General features: G+C 41.3%; 1 protein-coding gene across 2 annotated transcripts; it reads right to left on the reverse strand.

Moving 5' to 3' along the window:
• Positions 1 to 27632, reverse strand: LOC131955359 (ADAMTS-like protein 1). 2 transcript variants are annotated; one of them, XM_059319478.1, is made up of 10 exons: positions 27485 to 27632; positions 14692 to 14960; positions 13915 to 13990; positions 11080 to 11134; positions 8503 to 8684; positions 5263 to 5511; positions 4787 to 5022; positions 4001 to 4379; positions 3367 to 3511; positions 1 to 521 (listed from the first exon to the last, which is right to left on the reverse strand). In XM_059319478.1, the coding sequence occupies exons 3-10, from the start codon at positions 13954 to 13956 to the stop codon at positions 406 to 408; spliced, it is 1404 nt and encodes a 467-aa protein (XP_059175461.1). In that variant the 5' UTR covers positions 13957 to 13990; positions 14692 to 14960; positions 27485 to 27632; the 3' UTR covers positions 1 to 405. The 2 variants fall into 2 exon arrangements, with proteins under 2 accessions (XP_059175461.1, XP_059175462.1); XM_059319479.1 differs by lacking the exon at positions 14692 to 14960.

Below are 27632 nucleotides of genomic sequence, written 5' to 3' on the forward strand. Positions count from 1 at the left end.
TAAGGCAGGCAATATTTTAATCATGTATATCACACAAAGACAACAGAATGTTACATAAATATTAATATTGTGACATTACCAATATCAGTGATTTAATGACATAAACAATCCATTCAATTATTTACAGTACATGAGTTTTTAATGAAAACTGTACCAGGTGAAGCAAATAATCCATAAATAATCTTGTGCTGCTGTTGATGAGTTGCCACCATATTGCTGGCAGTCCTACAGCCAATCAGCAATGGTTAGACCAGTCATGTGACTGAGTGGACTGATGAGTCATCCCTGTGTACACGTCACTCTGGACACACGGACAAGCTTGCTCGCTCTAATTAATTGAATTAATTAGCTACTGAAGTTGTTTTTTTTTGCTTGCACCTGTATCAACCATTGGAGAACCTGTGACTAACCGAAATATTTGCCCGACTGGCAAGTCTGACAGCAGAGCGAGGAAAACACAGTGTAGCGACACATCTTGAGACGATGTATCAGGCTGCAGGAACGTGAGGAGTCTGAGCACTCTGAAACACAAGACTCTTCATGTGTCATGGTGATATTGACATGTTAGGCTAATCTCTACTTCACACAAAACTTTTATGGTGATATTCACATGTTAGACTAAACTTAACTTCACACAAAACTTTTATGGTGATATTGACATGTTAGACTAAACTTTACTTCACACAAAACTTTTATGGTGATATTGACATGTTAGGCTAATCTCTACTTCACACAAAACTTTTATGGTGATATTGACATGTTAGACTAAACTTTACTTCACACAAAACTTTTATGGTGATATTGACATGTTAGGCTAATCTCTACTTCACACAAAACTTTTATGGTGATATTGACATGTTAGACTAAACTTTACTTCACACAAAACTTTTATGGTGATATTGACATGTTAGGCTAATCTCTACTTCACACAAAACTTTTATGGTGATATTCACATGTTAGACTAAACTTTACTTCACACAAAACTTTTATGGTGATATTGACATGTTAGGCTAATCTCTACTTCACACAAAACTTTTATGGTGATATTGACATGTTAGGCTAATCTCTACTTCACACAAAACTTTTATGGTGATATTGACATGTTAGACTAAACTTTACTTCACACAAAACTTTTATGGTGATATTGACATGTTAGGCTAATCTCTACTTCACACAAAACTTTTATGGTGATATTGACATGTTAGACTAAACTTTACTTCACACAAAACTTTTATGGTGATATTGACATGTTAGGCTAATCTCTACTTCACACAAAACTTTTATGGTGATATTCACATGTTAGACTAAACTTTACTTCACACAAAACTTTTATGGTGATATTGACATGTTAGGCTAATCTCTACTTCACACAAAACTTTTATGGTGATATTGACATGTTAGGCTAATCTCTACTACACACAAAACTTTTATGGTGATATTGACATGTTAGACTAAACTTTACTTCACACAAAACTTTTATGGTGATATTGACATGTTAGGCTAATCTCTACTTCACACAAAACTTTTATAGTGATATTGACATGTTAGACTAAACTTTACTTCACACAAAACTTTTATGGTGATATTGACATGTTAGGCTAATCTCTACTTCACACAAAACTTTTATGGTGATATTGACATGTTAGACTAAACTTTACTTCACACAAAACTTTTATGGTGATATTGACATGTTAGGCTAATCTCTACTTCACACAAAACTTTTATGGTGATATTGACATGTTAGACTAAACTTTACTTCACACAAAACTTTTATGGTGATATTGACATGTTAGGCTAATCTCTACTTCACACAAAACTTTTATGGTGATATTCACATGTTAGACTAAACTTTACTTCACACAAAACTTTTATGGTGATATTGACATGTTAGGCTAATCTCTACTTCACACAAAACTTTTATGGTGATATTGACATGTTAGGCTAATCTCTACTTCACACAAAACTTTTATGGTGATATTGACATGTTAGACTAAACTTTACTTCACACAAAACTTTTATGGTGATATTGACATGTTAGGCTAATCTCTACTTCACACAAAACTTTTATGGTGATATTGACATGTTAGACTAAACTTTACTTCACACAAAACTTTTATGGTGATATTGACATGTTAGGCTAATCTCTACTTCACACAAAACTTTTATGGTGATATTCACATGTTAGACTAAACTTTACTTCACACAAAACTTTTATGGTGATATTGACATGTTAGGCTAATCTCTACTTCACACAAAACTTTTATGGTGATATTGACATGTTAGGCTAATCTCTACTTCACACAAAACTTTTATGGTGATATTGACATGTTAGGCTAATCTCTACTTCACACAAAACTTTTATGGTGATATTCACATGTTAGACTAAACTTTACTTCACACAAAACTTTTATGGTGATATTGACATGTTAGGCTAATCTCTACTTCACACAAAACTTTTATGGTGATATTGACATGTTAGGCTAATCTCTACTTCACACAAAACTTTTATGGTGATATTGACATGTTAGGCTAATCTCTACTTCACACAAAACTTTTATGGTGATATTCACATGTTAGACTAAACTTTACTTCACACAAAACTTTTATGGTGATATTGACATGTTAGGCTAATCTCTACTTCACACAAAACTTTTATGGTGATATTGACATGTTAGGCTAATCTCTACTTCACACAAAACTTTTATGGTGATATTGACATGTTAGGCTAATCTCTACTTCACACAAAACTTTTATGGTGATATTGACATGTTAGGCTAATCTCTACTTCACACAAAACTTTTATGGTGATATTCACATGTTAGACTAATCATTACTCAACACAAAACTTTTATGATGTTATTGACATGTTAGACTGATCTTTACTTAGAACTGTTCTATCTTCATCTAATGCTACCACAAAGGGGGGAGAAGTGGGTTTTATAATATCTATCTACCCCTTATAACACCAGGAGATTTGTCTGTGATTTTCATAAGTTTTTTTTTAGAAATATAAACCTACCTAATTTATTTATAAATATTTTATATTTGTATTCTCCTTATCAGCCCATAAAATGTAGTTACAAAGCTTTTGGTCCTATAAATTTCACATGTTATGCCCTGTGTTACAAGCCTAGTACTAAACACCACAGGACAATTCCTTAGTAAAGGCAAGTTGAAAGCCAGGCATTAACATCCATGGTTAAATTTCTAACAGTTTAAAAGCCGGACTATTCAAAGGATAAAAACTGTGTGGAAGAAAAAGGAGTTGTCCATAAACAAAATCACACTCCTGCGGGAAGGGGAGGGGTATAAATAGTTTTTAAAATCATGATGTCATTAATGGTTGACCCCCAAAGTTGAACTTACTAGAACAAGATGGCAGATAGCAATATTTTCTGGTCTGGGGTTTACTTTCTGGCAAACATTTGCCGTCTGCTGGGCTCATGTCCCCGTCCCACACACAAGTCACGTGAGTGGTCGTGTAGCCGATCTGCCCACACTTTCCCTGGCACTGAGAGACAAGTTATCAACTTGACGCATACATCACATGATATAATTATAATATGGGCTAAATATAGAACGATAAAAATACAAAAAACAATTAAACATAAATAAAACAATCATAAACTTTTTATATTAAAAAATAGGAAGATAAATACTAATAGGTCCTATCATTCAATTTCTTCCATTACAAAAATATTTCAAGTCTTCTTATACTATAGCTATCACTGAGTATAGACTATAGAGTATAGTAGGTCTACTGGCCTACATTTGGATTAAAAGGAGCAGGTTTTAACTTTAAAGTATAGGCCCTAAAGTTAATCCAATGCATTTTTTCCCTTTCAAGCAGTTCATATGGAGGGAAACCTCTAAGTATTGACATATTTAAGGTGTGACCTGCCTTACACAAACAAATGTGTCGTGTCTGTGAATAAAAATAGAAATATTAATTCAAAGCAGGAACTTGAAGCAACACCAGAACATTTTGAGAGTTATCTACCTTAGTCCACGTCCCGTTCCGCCATACTGCTTTGCACGGCTCCCAGCATGCCTCAACAGAGGCTGGTTTGTACAGTCCGGCCTTTTTGCACTCCAGGTCGTCAACGATCTTTAAATACGCTGACGCCACATTTGCGCAGACGACAGATCTTGTCCTGTTACCTTTGGCCGAACAGGTTGACGAACAGTTTGACCAGTCCAGCGTCTGGTAGGCGAGTGACGTCACTTTCTTGCTCTGGTCTCGTTGGTCACGTTGTTGGAGGAAGTCGTGTGTTATGTTGGTGTGTTTCAGGTCATACCACTCGCTTTTCTCTAGCCGCTGTTGAATCTTCAGTTTTTTGAGCCAGTCAGAGTATTCTGCCAGTTGATTGTCTCCCTGTCTGTCAATAGGTTAGGGAAGGGGAGAGAATTGGTAATTATTCATCTAACAATAAAATTTGCGGGAGAGCGGACAGTGGTAAAAGTATATATTTTTCGCCCCCGCCTTCGAAGAGATGCCTGGAAGAAACTCTGCTGATAACCTTACTGATATTTCAAGTGTTAAAACATTGAACTTAAACACGAATATACACAATGTAAACACTAAACATAAGTAGACCTAGTAGGTTTGTGAAATTATATGGACTTCTGCACAGATTAATTTTTTCCCCTATGGTAGCAGGCCTAGTTATCTTTTAATTTTTATTTTTAAAAAAATCTTTTAATTAGTATATTGTCTAATTTAAATTCAGTCCAATCCAGTAATTTTAAAAAATGGCTGCCATAATCCAATAAAACAAGACATTACTTGATGAAGCGGACAGTGACGGTGGAGGAGACGGTCCCTGCAGTGCATGTGTAGACCCCATAGTCTCGTTTTGGGTTGGCCCTGTCGATGCGAAGTTTAGTGCCTACAACGTGGGGTCCCTGGGACTGTTTCATCAACGTGACCAGCTTGTGGCCTTTACTCCAGGTGACCAGGTCCTTTGAGAAGTGCTGGACGGGACATTTGATGACCAGCGTTTGACCAGACAGAATATTCACCTTGAATAGTGGTGTTTTAATCAAGTTAATTCATTGAATAAAGTAGTCGAATTTATTGGAGCATCAAGACTATTGTCAGTAACACATCATGTAGATATATAGTGTGTAGGCTCTTAAAATTTAATATATACAACAAATACTTTTTATTGTTCAGAGAATGGTTATAATTATTATATTCCTCTTCTAGCTTAGATTGTGCCTGTAAATTTAATTATCTCCCTTAGAAAATAAATGCCTTACTTCCCCTCCAACGGTCACTCGTATTGTTTTGCCCCTACGGAACTGTATCAGTGTGTAGTTCTCGGCCAAGATGGAGGCGCTCACATCCTCGTCTGCCTGGGGGCAATCAGTCTCATGACACGGGCGTGTAGCCTGGGGCGCGGGGCTGGGACACTCCACCACCGGCGCCCTGTACAGCTGGCCTGACCGGTCCGCGATCTGACACGACACGTCTCTCGTCTGCTGGCCGTCTCCACACGACACTGAACACTGGAACAGACACAGGTGTCAGTAGATTTACTGATCTGGTGTACTAGATTGTACACAGAACAGCTGTAGAATACTATAGAGATTAAATCAATTATACCACTAGTTTTGCAGTATGGGCGGAAACACGGAGAATCAATGTAACAGAGAACTCACATTCTTCCATCAAGTTTCAGATTGGCGGACCTGGTATCGTCAGTTTCTCTCTTCCGGCAGGCACTCTTTCCCCCCCCCCCCCCCACCCCCTCCCAGACAAAAATATAAAAAGATATATAATCCGGAAATGTAAGTGCGCCCCTCTTTCGAAAGTTTCAATCAAGTGCAGCCCCCCCCCCCCCCTCCCCCGGAAAACAATGTCTTACACTGAGTCTGCCGCGAAGAAGGATGGGTGCATTACCCAAGGAAACGAAACGAGCGGTAACACACACACACACACACCCCGTCTCTGACATCACAAGACTCACACAAGACCTGGTCACATGGAATGTCCAAGTGCCAGAAAACTCTGAGAATGACGGTGTAGATGACAGCAGACGGTTGGGGCACCGCATGGAGCGGCAGGGTGGGGATCAAGGCGTCTAAAAAACTAGTCTGACATGCACCTAACAGCACTAGGATATAAAAACCTATCTACGTGGACGCAGTGGCGTAGCGAGGTCGGGTGTCACCCGGTGCGGCACTTAATGGTGTCACCCCCCCCCCCCTCAGAGGCGTAGCGACTCTTCCCGGGGACAAACTTTCAATTCTCGATTTGCACCCACCCCCATCAAACTTTCTATTTGCATCCCCCCCCCTCTCAAATTTTTCTCAATATATTTTACTATTTTTTGCCTTGGTGTCACCCCCCTAAATGGTGTCACCCGGTGCGGTCCGCACCCCCCCCCCTCGCTACGCCACTGCATGGACGTGTTCGTAGAACTCAGCTTAACACCAGTTCAAACAGTACAGAAATAAAAAATTAAATAAATAACTGAATTTAAAAAAAAAATTAACAAATGTTTTTGTAGCAATTAACCGAGTTGTAAAGAGTAAATTGATGCCTAATGCGTACAAGATAACATTAGCAATGATGCGTCGTTTTTCTTTGGTTGTTTTCTTTTAATCACGTGTAAACTTGTCGGCTAGAAAAACATTTAAAAACAAGACAAAATATGTGCTGTTTTATGTTGGCCAACAATAACAACAACAAAATCATCAAAATTAAGATTTGATTAAAAAAAATGAAAAGTAAGCCCGCACATTTCTGCGGCTAAAAATAGACGAGTACCAGCCGAGTGGGGTGGGGTGGGCCAGTGTGACCTGACGGTGGGCCAGTTTGACCCAACTTCACATGAAACGTGTTTTTGTTTCATAGAGAGTCGGTTGTTTACTTTCGTATTCGGTTACAAAATATACAATGTCTTTATTTAACATTCTTATCATAGGTAAACAAGTAATAAAAAAATTTAAGATAATTATTTATGTAGCTGTAGCTGCATTAATTTTAATGTTACATTTATTTAATAAATAACTTATTTAGCGACTGTTAGTCTGGTCAATATTGGAAGTTCCTTTGGCAGTTAGTCATTTCATCATCTGATGTACTCACCACTGACCAACTGATGTACTCACCACTGACCAACTGATGTACTCACCACTGACCAGCTGATGTACTCACCACTGACCAACTGATGTACACACCACTGACCAACTGATGTACTCACCACTGACCAACTGATGTACTCACCACTGACCAACTGATGTACTCACCACTGACCAACTGATGTACTCACCACTGACCAACTGATGTACTCACCACTGATGTACTCACCACTGACCAACTGATGTACTCACCACTGACCAACTGATGTACTCACCACTGACCAACTGATGTACTCACCACTGAACCACTGATGTACTCACCACTGATGTACTAACCACTGACTAGCTGATGTACTCACCACTGACCAACTGATGTACTCACCACTGACCAACTGATGTACTCACCACTGACCAACTGATGTACTCACCACTGACCAACTGATGTACTCACCACTGACCAACTGATGTACTCACCACTGACTAACTGATGTACTCACCACTGATGTACTCACCACTGACCAACTGATGTACTCACCACTGACCAACTGATGTACTCACCACAGACCAACTGATGTACTCACCACTGACCAGCTGAAGTACTGTACTCACCACTGACCAACTGATGTACTCACCACTGATGTACTCACCACTGACCAACTGATGTACTCACCACTGACCTACTGATGTACTCACCACTGACTAACTGATGTACTCACCACTGACCTACTGATGTACTCACCACTGACCAACTGATGAACTCACCACTGACCAACTGATGTACTCACCACTGACCAACTGATGTACTCACCACTGACCAACTGATGTACTCACCACTGACCAACTGATGTACTCACTACTGACCAACTGATGTACTCACCACTGACCAACTGATGTACTCACCACTGACCAACTGATGTACTCACCACTGACCAACTGATGTACTCACCACTGATGTACTCACCACTGACCAACTGATGTACTCACCACTGACCAACTGATGTACTCACCACTGACCAACTGATGTACTCACCACTGATGTACTCACCACTGACCAACTGATGTACTCACCACTGACCAACTGATGTACTCACCACTGACCAGCTGATGTACTCACCACTGACCAACTGATGTACTCACCACTGACCTACTGATGTACTCACCACTGACTAACTGATGTACTCACCACTGACCTACTGATGTACTCACCACTGACCAACTGATGTACTCACCACTGACCAACTGATGTACTCACCACTGACCAACTGATGTACTCACCACTGACCAACTGATGTACTCACTACTGACCAACTGATATACTCACCACTGACCATCGGATGTACTCACCACTGACCTACTGATGTACTCACCACTGACTAACTGATGAACTCACCACTGACCAACTGATGTACTCACCACTGACCAACTGCCTATCGACCATGCAGCCACACATGTCCGACACGCGGGTCCAGCATGGGCAGACGACTGGCAGAAAACATCCGGCACCACCTCAAAGCCCCGGACACACCGTCTGGCACCGTGCACCTCGGCACCCTGGCGGCACGGTCTAGAACAGGACTCAAAGAGCTCCCACCTGGCTCAAAGATTCAAAAGGCGGGTCTTACAGTTGTGAAGCGGTGTCAAGCGGCCCGTTCCCCAGCCCTCCCCTCGAGTGAGGTCTAAACGCTTTTATTTGCATCAAATACATAATAGGTGGTCCTGGGGTGTTTAAATATAATCTCGCTAAAAGGTGGTCCAGGGTTAACCAGTGGGGATGTTCGTTACACGTTGATCAAGTAAGGGAACTCAACGTGTAGAGGTCAAAGGTTAATTAAAAAGATGGATGAAAAGGGATTTGTTGCTACTGTCTATAAACTTCGTCCGCGCGACGCGTTGTTTACATGAGAGGTAGGCTCGGATACGTGCCGTGTGCAAAACTTGACGAAAAACGTGTGCTTGTTACTGACAAGTTTGTCGAGGGTGTAGAGATTATCACGTGATCCAGGGATCAAGTTAACTCGGACCGTGATTTGGGACCAGACGATATCGCAAATCTCTCGTCTGCTACTGAGTTAGCGCCGCATCACGTGTTCAGGTCAGACCTGCTTGTTGGTGTAGTGAGTAAACAGGTGGGCGGACTGGGAGTAGGTCATGACGTCATGTCGACAGGTCACAGGCGGAGATTTTTTAAATTTGATTTATTGCAGGACAATATCAATTTTACAGAGAGAAATGGCATCTGGTGTTTTGTTTGAAACCAATGCCATGCCACGTGACGTTTTGTTTGAGACCGATATGGTTTTCTTTTTTCGGTCAGAGAACAGTTTTTTTTTTCTGTTTAAAATGCCAGCTTGATAAAATGGCGAAAGAATTGTTTTTCTTTCTTCTACCAGCTTGACAAAATGAGACAAATGACAAGAATGACACAAATGACAAGAATGATCGCTTTCTTTTAGTGTTGTGCTGAGATCCTGGGGGCAGTTGTCGGAACTTCTCGTTACAAATCATATCAAACTTTAACAACATTATTGTGAGGTTTTTTTCCACTGACAATTTCAGGCTAAATGGACTTTGGTTTAAGTCAGGTTAGGTCTTCTATAGTTAATGTCAGGTTAGGTGGTCTTTGTTTAATGACCAGGCTCAGGTTAAATGGTGTTTGATTAATGAAAAAATTAAATGGCCTTTGGGTAATGTGAAGTTAAGGGTTCTTGGCTGGAGGTATCTCAAATTTGTTTACTAACAGCCGCCATATTGTTTAGCATCTGAGTGGCACCAGAAGTCAGGTAGATAGACAGGGTTTACAGGTGAACTCTCCTTACACCTGGAGGAGTGGACGGTGTTTACAGGTGATCTCTCCTTACACCTGGAGGAGTGGACTGAGCTTACAGGTGAGCTACCATTACAGAGGAGTGCACGGTATTTACAGGTGAGCTACCCTTACACCTGGAGGAGTGGACTGAGCTTACAGGTGAACTCCTCTTACACCTGGAGAAGTGGACGGTGCTTACAGCTTAGCTACCCTTACACCTGGAGAAGTGGACGGTGCTTACAGCTTAGCTACCCTTACACCTGGAGAAGTGCACTGAACTTACAGATGAGCTCCCCTTACACCTGGTGAATTAGCAGCTGCACATGTTCCGCCCTCTACCTGTATTTTTATGTTCAGCTTGTCTGAATGTCGTTACATGACGTGTAAAGACCGTACAAGATTTGTTTTACATGTGATAAACCTGCGGCCATTGGGCCAACGTCACGTGTGATTTACTGTCAACCTGCAGCCATCAGGTTGTTACGGCCAACCCTCAGGTTGACAGAACGGACCAGAACACCTGCTGACTCAAGTAACGGCAGGTAACAGCGGCTTGTCAAGGGTGATAACTCACACGAAGATAAGCCGGATCAAACTGTCTAAAGCTGACCTAGTACTGACCACAGTGACCAAGACATTAACGCCGTGATGTAATGTGTGTTTGAATCAGGTCCTTGTTTGTCCGTGTCTTGTCACGGATTAACCCAACAGCTTTAGGATGCCGTGTTACATTTGTTAACACAAGCTGTGTCAGTCGGCTTAAAATGCATGTGTTATGCGCATGTGCAAAGTATCCACTACCGGTACGCCATAAATTGAATGGTAGAGATTTCTTTGGGAATACAGTTCACTGAAAGTCTTATCAATCTATTTGCTTATTTTAAAACGGCCTATGTGTCAAAAGGCCTTCGTGCCTACCATTGTTACCATAATTGAAATAAATTGAATAAATCCCAAATAATCAAAGAAAAGTGAATAAATTAAAAAGTGAATAAATTAAATTGAATAAATTGAAATCTCTCAAAAAGCGTAGGGTGCAAGCTTATCATACACATACCTAATTTATTTATTTTTATATATTTTTTTTACTTTTTAAAAATTATTTTTTTTTACATTTATCCACAAGTGAGTAAATAAAACATGAAACAAAGGGGAGTAAGCAAAAGGTTGAAGGACATAATTACCCGTATCTTGTGACTTGACCTCAGTGGTTGTCGTCCTTTGTAGCAGGGCTAGTACCTAAACAAAGAAAGGGAAGTAACTAGAGAGAGTGATTACACAGCACAAATCTTTTATCGTCTCATTTATTTTCATTGCTGGGCGAGTGTGTTAAACCGGCATGTTAACCTGATATGTTAAACCTTGATTGTCGGACTGTTTAACCAAATACCAGTGAACGTTGATAACAAAGTTTAATAGTTCTGCTAGAAAAATCTGCACGCATTACTTTGATAGAATGAATGGAAATCAACGCCTTATCTTTTGTTTCGGTTTCATGGTTAAGGCTAACAGTGTAACCCGGTGCAACTTTTTTAATGATCTACGGTTAAGTAGATATAAAGTGGATAATTTTAAAGAAAGAGATTACCAATATAAATAGATTCTAACTGCTGATGTTTGGATAATACAATCTCAGTATCAGTTTTGTAGACATAATTTTATTATGGGGTTCACATATTTTTAATATATATATATATATATATATATATATATATATATATATATATATATATATATATATATATATATATATATATATATATATATATATATATATATCCTAAGGTAGGCGTATAATCGAGATAAATAATGGAACAGCACGCTACTTTTAATCCTGGTAATTTTTAAAACTAACATCGCTCTTATCCAGTACCTAATTCTACTTGTAACATACTTGTTACGTGACTCTCTGGTTTTAGACTGTGTTGCCTACCATGATGTTGTTAGGGGAGGTAACTGTATTTGTGTTACTTTAATACAGGTTAGGGGAGGTAACTGTATTTGTGTTACTTTAATACAGGTTAGGGGAGGTAACTGTATTTGTGTTACTTTAAATACAGGTTAGGGGAGGTAACTGTATTTGTGTTACTCTAATACAGGTTAGGGGAGGTAACTGTATTTGTGTTACTTTAATACAGGTTAGGGGAGGTAACAGTATTTGTGTTACTTTAATACAGGTTAGGGGAGGTAACTGTATTTGTGTTACTTTAATACAGGTTAGGGGAGGTAACTGTATTTGTGTTACTTTAATTCAGGTTAGGGGAGGTAACTGTATTTGTGTTACTTTAATACTGGTTAGGGGAGGTAACTGTATTTGTGTTGCTTTAATACGGGTTAGGGGAGGTAACTGTATTTGTGTTGCTTTAATACAGGTTAGGGGAGGTAACTGTATTTGTGTTACTTTAATACTGGTTAGGGGAGGTAACTGTATTTGTGTTGCTTTAATACGGGTTAGGGGAGGTAACTGTATTTGTGTTGCTTTAATACGGGTTAGGGGAGGTAACTGTATTTGTGTTGCTTTAATACGGGTTAGGGGAGGTAACTGTATTTGTGTTGCTTTAATACAGGTTAGGGGAGGTTACTAAACTCATGCTGCCCTGGCAATAACTATCATGGAGGTAACTCTACTTGTGCGAACTTACAAATTTAATATTTGTACAAAACTTAACTTAAACCTTACAAGCTGCTCTATGGTTTTGATCTTTAGACTCCTATGTAACGTCTTACAACTGTTGGGTTGTCTCCCCTGAAGGTTGGTAGCCCATGAAAGACAACCCCTGCAACAGGGGGTTGCTGCATCCAGGTCTGATCGGTCAACGGTAACAGGGTGGGTGTAGGGCCAGATGGCTTGACTTTATCTCGTGGAATCTCGCCTGTTTAGGTTGTCACAAGATCTTTAGTACTAACAAAATTTCGGAAGCAGTAGGAATGGTAGCACTGTAGGTCAAGGGGGTTCGAATGACCCCCTCCCCCTCTTACACTAGGAAGAATTAAACGGCCAATGATTATAATTGAGGATAATACATACACTCAGATCAATCACAATGCTAGATGCACCATCTTCTAACTTGGACTAGTGCTTGATGCAACCAGTTTTTATGACCAACCTAGTTAGCTTGGGGCGCCATCTTTGATGTTTCGCTTAAAGACCTAACACCATCTTGAGACTCAACTATCAAACCTGATCACGTGACTGACAGGTAAACATTCAACAGATAAGAGAGTTTTTATTTGAACACCATTTTAACGTTTAACCCTTAGCCTCCCCCAGAGGCGTAGCGACCCTTCCCGGCGCCCGGGGACAAACTTTTCGATTTGCACACCCCTCCCCCCCCCCCCCCAAGATTTCCATTTGCACCCCCCCCCCCTCAAACTTTCGATTTGCACCCCCCTCAACCTTTCAATTTATTTTTCCAACCCATTTTGGCGCCCCCTAAGGTCGGCGCCCGGGGACATATGTCCCCCCCCCAGCCCCCTCCCCTCGCTACGCTACTGGCCTCCCCGCCCCCCCCCCCCCCCACCTCATTAAAACCTGGAATTTGTTACAGTCTATTCATGATATGGTGCAGATTTCCTTTACATTGTACCGTACTTAATCAAATAAATGTAACAAGCGACTGGTATTGATAGGTGTTGCGCTAATTAAATCTGAATGTCTATACCTTATTACCATGTTGCTCATTACCAAGTGATACCACTTGTATTTGACTGGTGCCGGTTGACTGTACCGGCTAGTTGCCGGTTGATTGTACCGGCTAAATGCCGGTTGACTGTATCAGCTAGTTGCCGGTTGATTGTACCGGCTAACTGCCGGTTGATTGTACCGGCTAACTGGCGGTTGACTGTACCGGCTAACTGCCGGTAGACTGTACCGGCTAACTTGGCTGTTGTCGGTAGCGGCTAACTATAACGAACACTAGTTGAGCAAGCTTGTCAGGTTGACCTAGACCTGTATCACGTGACATTAAAGGCGGATGTTGTGAAAATTAAAATTATCAGAAGGATCATCGTGCACTCACCATCAGCGCTAGGGATGGAACACTCGCTCCCCGCCCCGCCATCTGCTTGTACTCATGGGCTCGTCTCCTGCAGCTACTGGATAGAGGAGGGTGTGGATATAATAGGGTGTGGATAGAGGTGGATATGTGGATGTAATAGGGTATGGATATGGGTGGGTGTGGATGTAATAGGGTATGGATATAGGGTGTGGATATAATAGGGTATGGATATAGGTGGGTGTGGATGTAATAGGGTATGGATATAGGTGGGTGTGGATGTAATAGGGTATGGATATAGGTGGGTGTGGATGTAATAGGATATGGATACAGGCGGGTGTGAACATCAAATACACACAAGTAGACCTATAACAGCAAAGACATTGTGGTTTGAGTACGGATACTCGGTGTATTTGGATACTTCAAGGTTTAGAGTCCTGTTTAAACTGTGAGGTTTAGTTAAGACGTTAACTGAGGGTCGTTTGGGTAAACTTAACTCGAGAACTGTCTAAATCCAACTTTTCTAAAATGACTAGCTAAACTTAAGTCTATCTAAAATGACACAAACTTTCATAGAACAAAGAGCAAACGGATGATACTTTCATATTTTAATGACGCAGATGGATGCTATACTTGAAGATGGCTTCCATAGTTTACGATAAAAGAGTTCTAACAGGGGATGCAAGACGTAGCATTAACCAAGGGAGATAAGTCAGTACATAAATCAAGGGATGTAACACGGTTCATACAAGCAAGGGACTTAAGTCAAAAGAAACAAAAAAAGACCAACTCAATACTTACTGAAACCAAGAACCAACAGCACGCAATTTGCTTGTGAGTTTGTAACAAGGCAGCCAATGGAGACAAAATAATGGCTGTAGAGGTTCTGTGTGTGTTCATAAGACGTGTAGTCTGTGTGTTGGTTGTTGTATGTAGTTTGTGTAGGTTGGTGTGTTATCTATGTGGTTTGGTGTGTAAGTGTGAAATTTGTTTAGGTTGTGCGAAATGTGTGTGTGTCGGTGTGTTGGTGTGTCGTTGTGTGACTGAGACCTTATGCCTCACGGACGGGTCTGGAAGAGAGAGAAACATTTCAAGTTAGCCGACCATCAGATCTTGATACTTCAATAAGACACGATTGTAGGATACAAATTCACAGAAAAAGTCACCTGTATAGAGAGGATCGCAGTCATATACATAGAGCTGTCAGTCTATGTATATAGTAGAGTTGTCAGTCTATGTATATAGTAGAGCTGTCAGTCTATGTATATAGTAGAGCTGTCAGTCTATGTATATAGTAGAGCTGTCCGTCTATGTATATAGTAGAGCTGTCAGTCTATACATAAAGTAGAGCTGTCCGTCTATACATAAAGTAGAGCTGTCCGTCTATGTATATAGTAGAGCTGTCCGTCTATGTATATAGTAGAGCTGTCCGTCTATACATAAAGTAGAGCTGTCCGTCTATACATATAGTAGAGCTGTCCGTCTATACATAAAGTAGAGCTGTCCGTCTATGTATATAGTAGAGCTGTCCGTCTATGTATATAGTAGAGCTGTCCGTCTATGTATATAGTAGAGTTGTCCGTCTATGTATATAGTAGAGTTGTCAGTCTATGTATATAGTAAAGCTGTCAGTCTATGCATATAGTAGAGCTGTCCGTCTATGTATATAGTAGAGTTGTCAGTCTATGTATATAGTAAAGCTGTCAGTCTATGCATATAGTAGAGCTGTCCGTCTATGTATATAGTAGAGCTGTCCGTCTATGTATATAGTAGAGCTGTCCGTCTATACATATAGTAGAGCTGTCCGTCTATACATATAGTAGAGCTGTCAGTCTATGTATATAGTAGAGCTGTCCGTCTATGTATATAGTAGAGCTGTCCGTCTATACATATAGTAGAGCTGTCCGTCTATACATATAGTAGAGCTGTCAGTCTATGTATATAGTAGAGCTGTCCGTCTATACATAAAGTAGAGCTGTCCGTCTATGTATATAGTAGAGCTGTCCGTCTATGTATATAGTAGAGCTGTCCGTCTATACATAAAGTAGAGCTGTCCGTCTATACATATAGTAGAGCTGTCCGTCTATACATAAAGTAGAGCTGTCCGTCTATGTATATAGTAGAGCTGTCCGTCTATGTATATAGTAGAGCTGTCCGTCTATGTATATAGTAGAGTTGTCCGTCTATGTATATAGTAGAGTTGTCAGTCTATGTATATAGTAAAGCTGTCAGTCTATGCATATAGTAGAGCTGTCCGTCTATGTATATAGTAGAGTTGTCAGTCTATGTATATAGTAAAGCTGTCAGTCTATGCATATAGTAGAGCTGTCCGTCTATGTATATAGTAGAGCTGTCCGTCTATGTATATAGTAGAGCTGTCCGTCTATACATATAGTAGAGCTGTCCGTCTATACATATAGTAGAGCTGTCAGTCTATGTATATAGTAGAGCTGTCCGTCTATGTATATAGTAGAGCTGTCCGTCTATACATATAGTAGAGCTGTCCGTCTATACATATAGTAGAGCTGTCAGTCTATGTATATAGTAGAGCTGTCCGTCTATACATATAGTAGAGCTGTCAGTATATTCACATAGTAGAGCTGTCAGTCTGATATAATAAAGCTGTTTATCAGGTATCCCAACGATTCAGCCTTATTTTTTTCGTTTTGTTTCAAGCCCTCATTAAATTACCTGCAGCGCTTACCTGTGTTTACACCCCTTTCATTAAATAATTATATTATTCTTTTTTTTTTAATTTAGTTGAAATCACAATAAAATATTTTTACATTATGAAAACATGTTTTACAGTAAAAAAAAAAATTAAAATATTTTAAATTTGAAAGATCTCCCACGACTACTACCTGTCGTGATAATGTTGGTAGTTAAACGTGAGGTCGGGAAATGTTGGTAGTTAAACGTGACGGCGGGAAATGTTGGTAGTTAAACGTGAGGGCGGGAAATGTTGGTAGTTAAACGTGAGGGCGGGAAATGTTGGTAGTTAAACGTGAGGGCGGGAAATGTTGGTAGTTACACGTGAGGGCGGGAAATGTTGGTAGTTCAACGTGAGGGCGGGAAATGTTGGTAGTTACACGTGAGGGCGGGAAATGTTGGTAGTTACACGTGAGGGCGGGAAATGTTGGTAGTTACACGTGAGGGCGGGAAATGTTGGTAGTTACACGTGAGGGCGGGAAATGTTGGTAGTTACACGTGAGGGCGGGAAATGTTGGTAGTTACACGTGAGGGCGGGAAATGTTGGTAGTTACACGTGAGGGCGGGAAATGTTGGTAGTTACACGTGAGGGCGGGAAATGTTGGTAGTTACACGTGAGGGCGGGAAATGTTGGTAGTTCAACGTGAGGGCGGGAAATGTTGGTAGTTAAACGTGAGGGCGGGAAATGTTGGTAGTTACACGTGAGGGCGGGAAATGTTGGTAGTTCAACGTGAGGGCGGGAAATGTTGGTAGTTAAACGTGAGGGCGGGAAATGTTGGTAGTTACACGTGAGGGCGGGAAATGTTGGTAGTTACACGTGAGGGCGGGAAATGTTGGTAGTTCAACGTGAGGGCGGGAAATGTTGGTAGTTCAACGTGAGGGCGGGAAATGTTGGTAGTTCAACGTGAGGGCGGGAAATGTTGGTAGTTCAACGTGAGGGCGGGAAATGTTGGTAGTTCAACGTGAGGGCGGGAAATGTTGGTAGTTCAACGTGAGGGCGGGAAATGTTGGTAGTTCAACGTGAGGGCGGGAAATGTTGGTAGTTCAACGTGAGGGCGGGAAATGTTGGTAGTTCAACGTGAGGGCGGGAAATGTTGGTAGTTCAACGTGAGGGCGGGAAATGTTGGTAGTTCAACGTGAGGGCGGGAAATGTTGGTAGTTCAACGTGAGGGCGGGAAATGTTGGTAGTTCAACGTGAGGGCGGGAAATGTTGGTAGTTCAACGTGAGGGCGGGAAATGTTGGTAGTTCAACGTGAGGGCGGGAAATGTTGGTAGTTCAACGTGAGGGCGGGAAATGTTGGTAGTTCAACGTGAGGGCGGGAAATGTTGGTAGTTCAACGTGAGGGCGGGAAATGTTGGTAGTTCAACGTGAGGGCGGGAAATGTTGGTAGTTCAACGTGAGGGCGGGAAATGTTGGTAGTTCAACGTGAGGGCGGGAAATGTTGGTAGTTAAACGTGAGGGCGGGAAATGTTGGTAGTTCAACGTGAGGGCGGGAAATGTTGGTAGTTCAACGTGAGGGCGGGAAATGTTGGTAGTTCAACGTGAGGGCGGGAAATGTTGGTAGTTAAACGTGAGGGCGGGAAATGTTGGTAGTTCAACGTGAGGGCGGGAAATGTTGGTAGTTAAACGTGAGGGCGGGAAATGTTGGTAGTTCAACGTGAGGGCGGGAAATGTTGGTAGTTACACGTGAGGGCGGGAAATGTTGGTAGTTACACGTGAGGGCGGGAAATGTTGGTAGTTCAACGTGAGGGCGGGAAATGTTGGTAGTTCAACGTGAGGGCGGGAAATGTTGGTAGTTAAACGTGAGGGCGGGAAATGTTGGTAGTTCAACGTGAGGGCGGGAAATGTTGGTAGTTCAACGTGAGGGCGGGAAATGTTGGTAGTTCAACGTGAGGGCGGGAAATGTTGGTAGTTAAACGTGAGGGCGGGAAATGTTGGTAGTTCAACGTGAGGGCGGGAAATGTTGGTAGTTCAACGTGAGGGCGGGAAATGTTGGTAGTTCAACGTGAGGGCGGGAAATGTTGGTAGTTACACGTGAGGGCGGGAAATGTTGGTAGTTACACGTGAGGGCGGGAAATGTTGGTAGTTAAACGTGAGGGCGGGAAATGTTGGTAGTTCAACGTGAGGGCGGGAAATGTTGGTAGTTACACGTGAGGGCGGGAAATGTTGGTAGTTAAACGTGAGGGCGGGAAATGTTGGTAGTTCAACGTGAGGGCGGGAAATGTTGGTAGTTAAACGTGAGGGCGGGAAATGTTGGTAGTTCAACGTGAGGGCGGGAAATGTTGGTAGTTAAACGTGAGGGCGGGAAATGTTGGTAGTTCAACGTGAGGGCGGGAAATGTTGGTAGTTAAACGTGAGGGCGGGAAATGTTGGTAGTTAAACGTGAGGGCGGGAAATGTTGGTAGTTAAACGTGAGGGCGGGAAATGTTGGTAGTTCAACGTGAGGGCGGGAAATGTTGGTAGTTCAACGTGAGGGCGGGAAATGTTGGTAGTTAAACGTGAGGGCGGGAAATGTTGGTAGTTCAACGTGAGGGCGGGAAATGTTGGTAGTTCAACGTGAGGGCGGGAAATGTTGGTAGTTCAACGTGAGGGCGGGAAATGTTGGTAGTTCAACGTGAGGGCGGGAAATGTTGGTAGTTCAACGTGAGGGCGGGAAATGTTGGTAGTTCAACGTGAGGGCGGGAAATGTTGGTAGTTCAACGTGAGGGCGGGAAATGTTGGTAGTTCAACGTGAGGGCGGGAAATGTTGGTAGTTCAACGTGAGGGCGGGAAATGTTGGTAGTTAAACGTGAGGGCGGGAAATGTTGGTAGTTCAACGTGAGGGCGGGAAATGTTGGTAGTTAAACGTGAGGGCGGGAAATGTTGGTAGTTAAACGTGAGGGCGGGAAATGTTGGTAGTTCAACGTGAGGGCGGGAAATGTTGGTAGTTAAACGTGAGGGCGGGAAATGTTGGTAGTTCAACGTGAGGGCGGGAAATGTTGGTAGTTAAACGTGAGGGCGGGAAATGTTGGTAGTTCAACGTGAGGGCGGGAAATGTTGGTAGTTAAACGTGAGGGCGGGAAATGTTGGTAGTTAAACGTGAGGGCGGGAAATGTTGGTAGTTAAACGTGAGGGCGGGAAATGTTGGTAGTTCAACGTGAGGGCGGGAAATGTTGGTAGTTCAACGTGAGGGCGGGAAATGTTGGTAGTTAAACGTGAGGGCGGGAAATGTTGGTAGTTCAACGTGAGGGCGGGAAATGTTGGTAGTTCAACGTGAGGGCGGGAAATGTTGGTAGTTCAACGTGAGGGCGGGAAATGTTGGTAGTTCAACGTGAGGGCGGGAAATGTTGGTAGTTCAACGTGAGGGCGGGAAATGTTGGTAGTTCAACGTGAGGGCGGGAAATGTTGGTAGTTCAACGTGAGGGCGGGAAATGTTGGTAGTTCAACGTGAGGGCGGGAAATGTTGGTAGTTAAACGTGAGGGCGGGAAATGTTGGTAGTTCAACGTGAGGGCGGGAAATGTTGGTAGTTAAACGTGAGGGCGGGAAATGTTGGTAGTTCAACGTGAGGGCGGGAAATGTTGGTAGTTCAACGTGAGGGCGGGAAATGTTGGTAGTTAAACGTGAGGGCGGGAAATGTTGGTAGTTCAACGTGAGGGCGGGAAATGTTGGTAGTTAAACGTGAGGGCGGGAAATGTTGGTAGTTCAACGTGAGGGCGGGAAATGTTGGTAGTTCAACGTGAGGGCGGGAAATGTTGGTAGTTCAACGTGAGGGCGGGAAATGTTGGTAGTTCAACGTGAGGGCGGGAAATGTTGGTAGTTCAACGTGAGGGCGGGAAATGTTGGTAGTTAAACGTGAGGGCGGGAAATGTTGGTAGTTCAACGTGAGGGCGGGAAATGTTGGTAGTTAAACGTGAGGGCGGGAAATGTTGGTAGTTCAACGTGAGGGCGGGAAATGTTGGTAGTTCAACGTGAGGGCGGGAAATGTTGGTAGTTCAACGTGAGGGCGGGAAATGTTGGTAGTTAAACGTGAGGGCGGGAAATGTTGGTAGTTCAACGTGAGGGCGGGAAATGTTGGTAGTTAAACGTGAGGGCGGGAAATGTTGGTAGTTCAACGTGAGGGCGGGAAATGTTGGTAGTTAAACGTGAGGGCGGGAAATGTTGGTAGTTAAACGTGAGGGCGGGAAATGTTGGTAGTTAAACGTGAGGGCGGGAAATGTTGGTAGTTAAACGTGAGGGCGGGAAATGTTGGTAGTTAAACGTTAGGGCGGGAAATGTTGGTAGTTCAACGTGAGGGCGGGAAATGTTGGTAGTTAAACGTGAGGGCGGGAAATGTTGGTAGTTAAACGTGAGGGCGGGAAATGTTGGTAGTTAAACGTGAGGGCGGGAAATGTTGGTAGTTAAACGTGAGGGCGGGAAATGTTGGTAGTTCAACGTGACGGCGGGAAATGTTGGTAGTTAAACGTGAGGGCGGGAAATGTTGGTAGTTCAACGTGACGGCGGGAAATGTTGGTAGTTCAACGTGAGGGCGGGAAATGTTGGTAGTTAAACGTGAGGGCGGGAAATGTTGGTAGTTCAACGTGACGGCGGGAAATGTTGGTAGTTAAACGTTAGGGCGGGAAATGTTGGTAGTTAAACGTGAGGGCGGGAAATGTTGGTAGTTAAAGGTGAGGGCGGGAAATGTTGGTAATTAAAGGTGAGGGCGGGAAATGTTGGTAGTTAAACGTGAGGGCGGGAAATGTTGGTAGTTAAAGGTGAGGGCGGGAAATGTTGGTAATTAAAGGTGAGGGCGGGAAATGTTGGTAGTTAAACTTGAGGGCGGGAAATGTTAGTAGTTAAACGTGAGGGCGGGAAATGTTGGTAGTTAAACGTGAGGGCGGGAAATGGATGTACGGATGAGTTGATGATGGTCATTTCATCAACGCCCTGTCTTTGTGTTTACTTTGTTGGTGCCTGTGATGGATGGTCTGTGTTGGACGGTCGGAGGTATATAAACTTATAGAGAGGTGGTTCTCAAATTTTTAGATGAGTTGTTCTCAAATTTTTAAAGAAGTGCTTCTCTAACATTTGTAGACATTGCTCTCTGTCGTTGTACAAGCATGAACTCGGATCACACCAACGTGTTGATTGATACCGTGTTCTCTTATCGAGAAAAGAAACTGCTCTCCACTGCATCAAGGTTCTAAAATGTTATGATTTTATTATTTGAGGATCTCTGCTTTCCTGCTAACCCCACACGGTGCGGTAACCTCACACGGTGCGGTAACTCACAAAGTATGCTAACCCCACACGGTGCGGTAACCTCACACGGTGCGGTAACCTCACACGGTGCGGTAACCTCACACGGTGCGGTAACTCACATAGTATGCTAACCCCAAACGGTGCGGTAACCTCACACGGTGCGGTAACCCCACACGGTGCGGTAACCTCACACGGTGCGGTAACTCACATAGTATGCTAACCACAAACGGTGCGTTAAACTCACGGATGGGTGCTTGTTTCACCTTTCAGAGAGAATATGTGCACATACCAATCATCATAAAACTTACAACTAACATGAATTATACCACCACCATGCATTAAACATACCACTAACAACAAATATACAATATACTTCAAATATAGAACAAACATACATTAATTATACAACTAGCATATAAGTAAAAACAAATATACAACATAAAAATAATCTACAATAAACATCGATCAAACATGTGATTAAACAAATAAACCGGTAGTGATCTCCCCTAAACTTTCTCGTATATTCTAAAACAACAGTAAAGTGTGGCACTTCCAGAGCTACAGCAATATTTTATTAACTTAATTTTTTTTAAAGAGAATGGAATCGCGGCGATAAAGGGATTGCGCAATTAATGAACGCAAACAGTGTGAGTATGATAGAGCGGAAAATTAGTACTTTCAAAAGGAAATATTGATTCATTTTTTGAAGAAATCGGAAATAGCGCAAAGTACTACTTCCAGTCACCGGAAATCACTCAAAATTTGAAAGAAAACAGCGATCATATACCAATGCATAAAATTTTGTCGAGCTAATTGAAACAATACTCAATTTATTTGATATCTTAGTATTTTTAAAAACCAGAAATTGAGTTAAGTACCACATGCGGGTATAGGAAGTCAATAAAAAAATTGAAAGTTACATAATGAAAAGGTTTTATAATCTAAAATGTCCATAAAACCTGAGCATACAATGTGATACTATAAGTAAAATTTCGGCCACCTAACCTAAATTGTACTAAAGTTATTATAAGTAGAGTAGCTACCACTCAATTACTCAAAAGTTGATGTAGAACTACAAATTCGATATAATAATTATATGAAATTTCAACAACATAACTGAAACAGACAAAACTGCAACTTTTTCCAGATCCGGAATAATGTACTGTGTACAACATTAAAACTTGTCAAAATCTCTTTTAGATTTTCTTACGATCACAGTTCATCCTTTATATTACGAATACGTTACATTGGGGAGGTGTAGAACGGCGAAAACTATTAAAATTTTATTTAACTGCTCTGTACAATTACATTATTTTCTCAGTATTCTGTAAACAAGAAAGTAATAACACATGAAAGGGGGTGATGACGTGACGTAATTCATGGGCGTGGCACATTTCTTTCTTCTCTCCAATCATTAACGACATAACGTCTGCTTCCGTTTCCTCCTTAAACCACGTGGTATCGCCAGAGGAAGTGTAACAGGCTAAACCTTATGACGGATGGGGTAGACGTTTCAAACGTTTTAGCTTCTTCCGTAATTTTTGCTGACGGGAGGTGGGGGGAGGGGAGCAGTCTGTCAGTCATGAGGGTGGGGTAGGGGGTGCCTGCTTGGAAATTATCTTTTTAAAAATGTATTTAAAGATGTTAAAAAAACAAAGAAACCAGATTGTCTAATTAAATACATTGTTTTTTTTAACTTAACAAATTTTCTTAAAGTTATTGTATATCATATTCTCATTAAGTCTCTTCATTTAAAAAAAAACTTTAACCTGAACTGGGTTTACGAAACAAATTATAACTCGATTGTCCTGCTTCAACATAGCCATCTTTGTCTGGCGTCCATTCAAAACCAAAACCACAGTGATATTAAACAATGGTGTATAGGGCCTATGCTTCAAAACACTAGTGGAAGTTTGTCAAAACCCAGGGGTTTGGAGGGCGGGGGTGAAGGTTATGGTGTTTTAGGGGGTTTATGTGGGGGGGGGGGGGGGGAGGTCGCTGAAACAGTGATAAGCGACCGATGAAGCTCCAATTATCAAATTTACTCCATATTAGCGGAACATTTTACCAACAGCCTTCAGCACACACTCCAATTTGTCGTGTCCAATTACCAGACAGTTATCAGCAGTAAAAAAAATGTTCAAGTAAAATTTGCCTTATCAGATTTGGGTAATGTGTAAAAAAAAAAAAAAGTTTAAAACTAAGCAAAAAACGGTTCAAGCAAAATGTCAAGGGATAACATAATGTAAATTACCTTGGGCAAATGCTCAATTGTTTAAAGCTGATTTTTTTAAAAATAAATATAGCGACTGGTCCTTAATTTGTCCCCCGCTAACCCCTCATCCCCTCACCACTTAAAAATACGTATTTATAGAATTTAAAAAGTGCCGACTAAGCACCCGCCCCCACCAAAACCTAAGTACCATCCGAAAAGCTTTAAACTGTTGAAGTAGTCGCAGACTTAGAGTGTTGTCTATGGTATGTCGTGTAAACAAGGGATTGACCCTCTTTAGTCATAACCTGGGCCTCATTCTGTTTAAACCAGGGGGGGGACAGTTGCAGCAGTGAACTAGATTTGAACCAGGTAAGTCTTGGTCGACCTACTAGTCTATGTAAGCAACGTCACGCCCCCCCCCCCTCCCCATGACCAGGTCTTTAATGCCCCCCCCCTACATAGCCAAGTCTGCAGGACCCCCCCCCCCTCCCCCCATGAAAAAAATGTTAATGCTCACAGTAGGGCCATGAGAAACATCCGGACAGACCAGACAAAGACCAGACAATTTATATTCAAATCACGTGACAGGAAGTCTACTGTTCGACTTTTTCTGTTACATAACTTCTGTTTACAGGTCTGTTATTAGCCAGTCTGTTAGAAAGTCTATTCGCCAGTCTGTTAGAAAGTCTATTCGACAGTCTGTTAGAAAGTCTATTCGCCAGTCTGTTAGAAAGTCTATTAGCCAGTCTATTAGAAAGTCTATTAGTCAGTGTGTTAGAAAGTCTATTAGCCAGCCTGTTAGAAAGTCTATTAGCCAGTCTGTTAGAAAGTCTATTAGCCAGTCTGTTAGAAAGTCGATTAGCCAGTCTGTTAGAAAGTCTATTAGCCAGTCTGTTAGAAAGTCTATTCGCAAGTCTGTTAGAAAGTCTATTAACCAGTCTGTTAGAAAGTCTATTAGCCAGTCTGTTAGAAAGTCTATTAGCCAGTCTGTTAGAAAGTCGATTAGCCAGTCTGTTAGAAAGTCTATTAGCCAGTCTGTTAGAAAGTCTATTCGCAAGTCTGTTAGAAAGTCTATTAACCAGTCTGTTAGAAAGTCTATTAGCCAGTCTGTTAGAAAGTCGATTAGCCAGTCTGTTAGAAAGTCTATTAGCCAGTCTGTTAGAAAGTCTATTAGCCAGTCTGTTAGAAAGTCGATTAGCCAGTCTGTTAGAAAGTCTATTAGCCAGTCTGTTAGAAAGTCGATTAGCCAGTCTGTTAGAAAGTCTATTAGCCAGTCTGTTAGAAAGTCGATTAGCCAGTCTGTTAGAAAGTCTATTAGCCAGTCTGCAAACAACGGACCGTTAACCTTATTCAGTCCTACTGACAGACAACATGCTAGAGGACAACAGGACAGCTAACTTTAAGCTACCAATATGACCCGGACAGCTAGCTTTAGGCTACCAATATGACCCGGACAGCTAACTTTAGGCTACAAATTGTGGTTCTAGTAAAACCACAATAGATCACTAACCCGATCGTGGCTATCTAACTTTGTCAACAATATACCATAAACCTTAAGAATGTCCTATAGAGTCAAAAGTGTACCATAAACCCTAATTTTGTCTTAAATAGTCAACAATATACTATAAACCCTAAGATAGCCCTATATAGTCAACAGTTAACCATAAACCCTAAGATAGCCCTATATAGTCAACAGTTAACCATAAACCCTAAGATAGCCCTATATAGTCAACAGTTAACCATAAACCCTAAGATAGCCCTGTATAGTCAACAGTTAACCATAAACCCTAAGATAGCCCTATATAGTCAACAGCATACCATAAACCCTAAGATAGCCCTATATAGTCAACAGCATACCATAAACCCTAAGATAGCCCTATATTATATAGTCAACAGTGTACCATAAACCCTAAGATAGCCCTATATTATATAGTCAACAGTGTACCATAAACCCTAAGATAGCCCTATATAGTCAACAGTGTACCATAAACCCTAAGATAGCCCTATACAGTCAACAATAGACCATAAACCCTAAGATAGCCCTATATAGTCAACAATATACCATAAACCCCAAGATAGCCCTACAAAATTCAACTGTGTACCATAAACCTTAAGACTGCCCTATATAGTCAACAGTGTACCATAAACCCTAAGACTGCCCTATATATCCACCCTAAACCTGGATACCATAAGTGGACTCTCTAGCCCTAGCCCAGCTACCTGTAAGTGGGCCTATGATCAATTGGGCTCTTGTCTCTTCAAGAATTTTTTAAACAAGTGTTTACAACCAAACAAACCTGAATGTAGGGGAAACAAATCGTGCATGTTACGACAAAGGTCAAATGACACAAGAGTTACTTATCTTAACTGCGATATTTGGGGGGGGGTGGGGGATGGCCAACCTTTGTTTACATATTTAATAAGGACGTATTTACCGAGACAAAGTATAAAAGTTAATTTCTAATACAACACTGATCGCTTAAGTAAAATAATATTTTGGCTTATAGATGAAGAGGATTCAAAATGTCGTGGAATAATTTAGAAACAACTGATTAAACAGAACCGGACGGGCTGCAACACTTGATTGAAGCTGTCTGACGGTACACAACTAGACTATGTCAACATTTAGAGTACACAACTAGACTGTGTCAACATTTAGAGTACACAACTAGACTGTGTCGACATTTAGAGTACACAACTAGACTGTGTCAACATTTAGAGTACACAACTAGACTGTGTCGACATTTAGAGTACACAACTAGACTGTGTCGACATTTAGAGTACACAACACTTTAATCATTCTCAAGGTATACAACCACTGTAACATTTTTAAGGAGACATAACTGTTTAATCTCTCTCAGGGTACGAAACTCTTGTTGAAGGCACACAACTTTTTAAGAAAAGGGTGCATTACTTTAATAACAGAAATTTGCAGCGTTATAGTAAATAAAATATAACGGTGCGGGCTGTAATATTAAGCAAGATGAAAGGGCTCTTGGAAACTCCGGCGCCAAAATGGTTGAAAAAAGTGTTTCCAACGGGCAATATGGAAGCAATAAATCAAACGCCATTTCAGTCTTTAGTCTACAGGCAAGACGTTTAATCAGCCGTGCTGTAGGTTTTCAATCAGGAAGAACGGATTGCATGGAATTCTGTTTTTAAAAAATCTATTTTAATTTTGTAAGGAAAACAAATCGCTTTGATTTTTTTTTAAAAACAATGTTTTTTTTTTCAAAAATTCAAGAAAGAAATTAAATTTTTGAAACAAGGTGAACAGTTTTGTGGTCACTCATGTTTTAACACATGCAACACCGTGGATTGTTTCTTGTAATTATTTGTTAAGGTTTTTATTTAGAATTAAAGAAAATTTTAAACTGCTGAAACTATTATTTAAATGATAAAAGCTGCGCGTTTAAAAAAAAAACATTAAAGCAAAAAAAAAATGTTTTACCTGAGAATCTGCAGAAATCCGACAAGAAAAAACGGGTAAGTCTACTGGCGCTATCTTACCACGCGACTAGAGAAGCAGACGACTATTGTTCAGGTATTGTTCGTCGGCGCAAGTCGGGACAGGCGGAAGGGGACGAGACGCCGTGAGG

Source organism: Physella acuta, unplaced genomic scaffold, assembly GCF_028476545.2.
Source record: "Physella acuta isolate Inbredline_101_S28 unplaced genomic scaffold, ASM2847654v3 ptg001063l, whole genome shotgun sequence".
Classification (NCBI taxonomy): Eukaryota; Metazoa; Mollusca; class Gastropoda; family Physidae; genus Physella; species Physella acuta.

Bases quoted from the DNA above. Each gene is read 5' to 3' on its own strand.
- LOC131955359 (XM_059319479.1), bottom strand. From the start codon at position 13,956: ATGGCGGGGCGGGGAGCGAGTGTTCCATCCCTAGCGCTGATG. The intron at 8,685-11,079 runs GTAATTATGTCC...TGAATCTTTGAG, and splicing joins GGTCAAGTCACAAGATACGG to CCAGGTGGGAGCTCTTTGAG. The intron at 3,512-4,000 runs GTAGATAACTCT...CTTGTCTCTCAG, and splicing joins GGAACGGGACGTGGACTAAG to TGCCAGGGAAAGTGTGGGCA.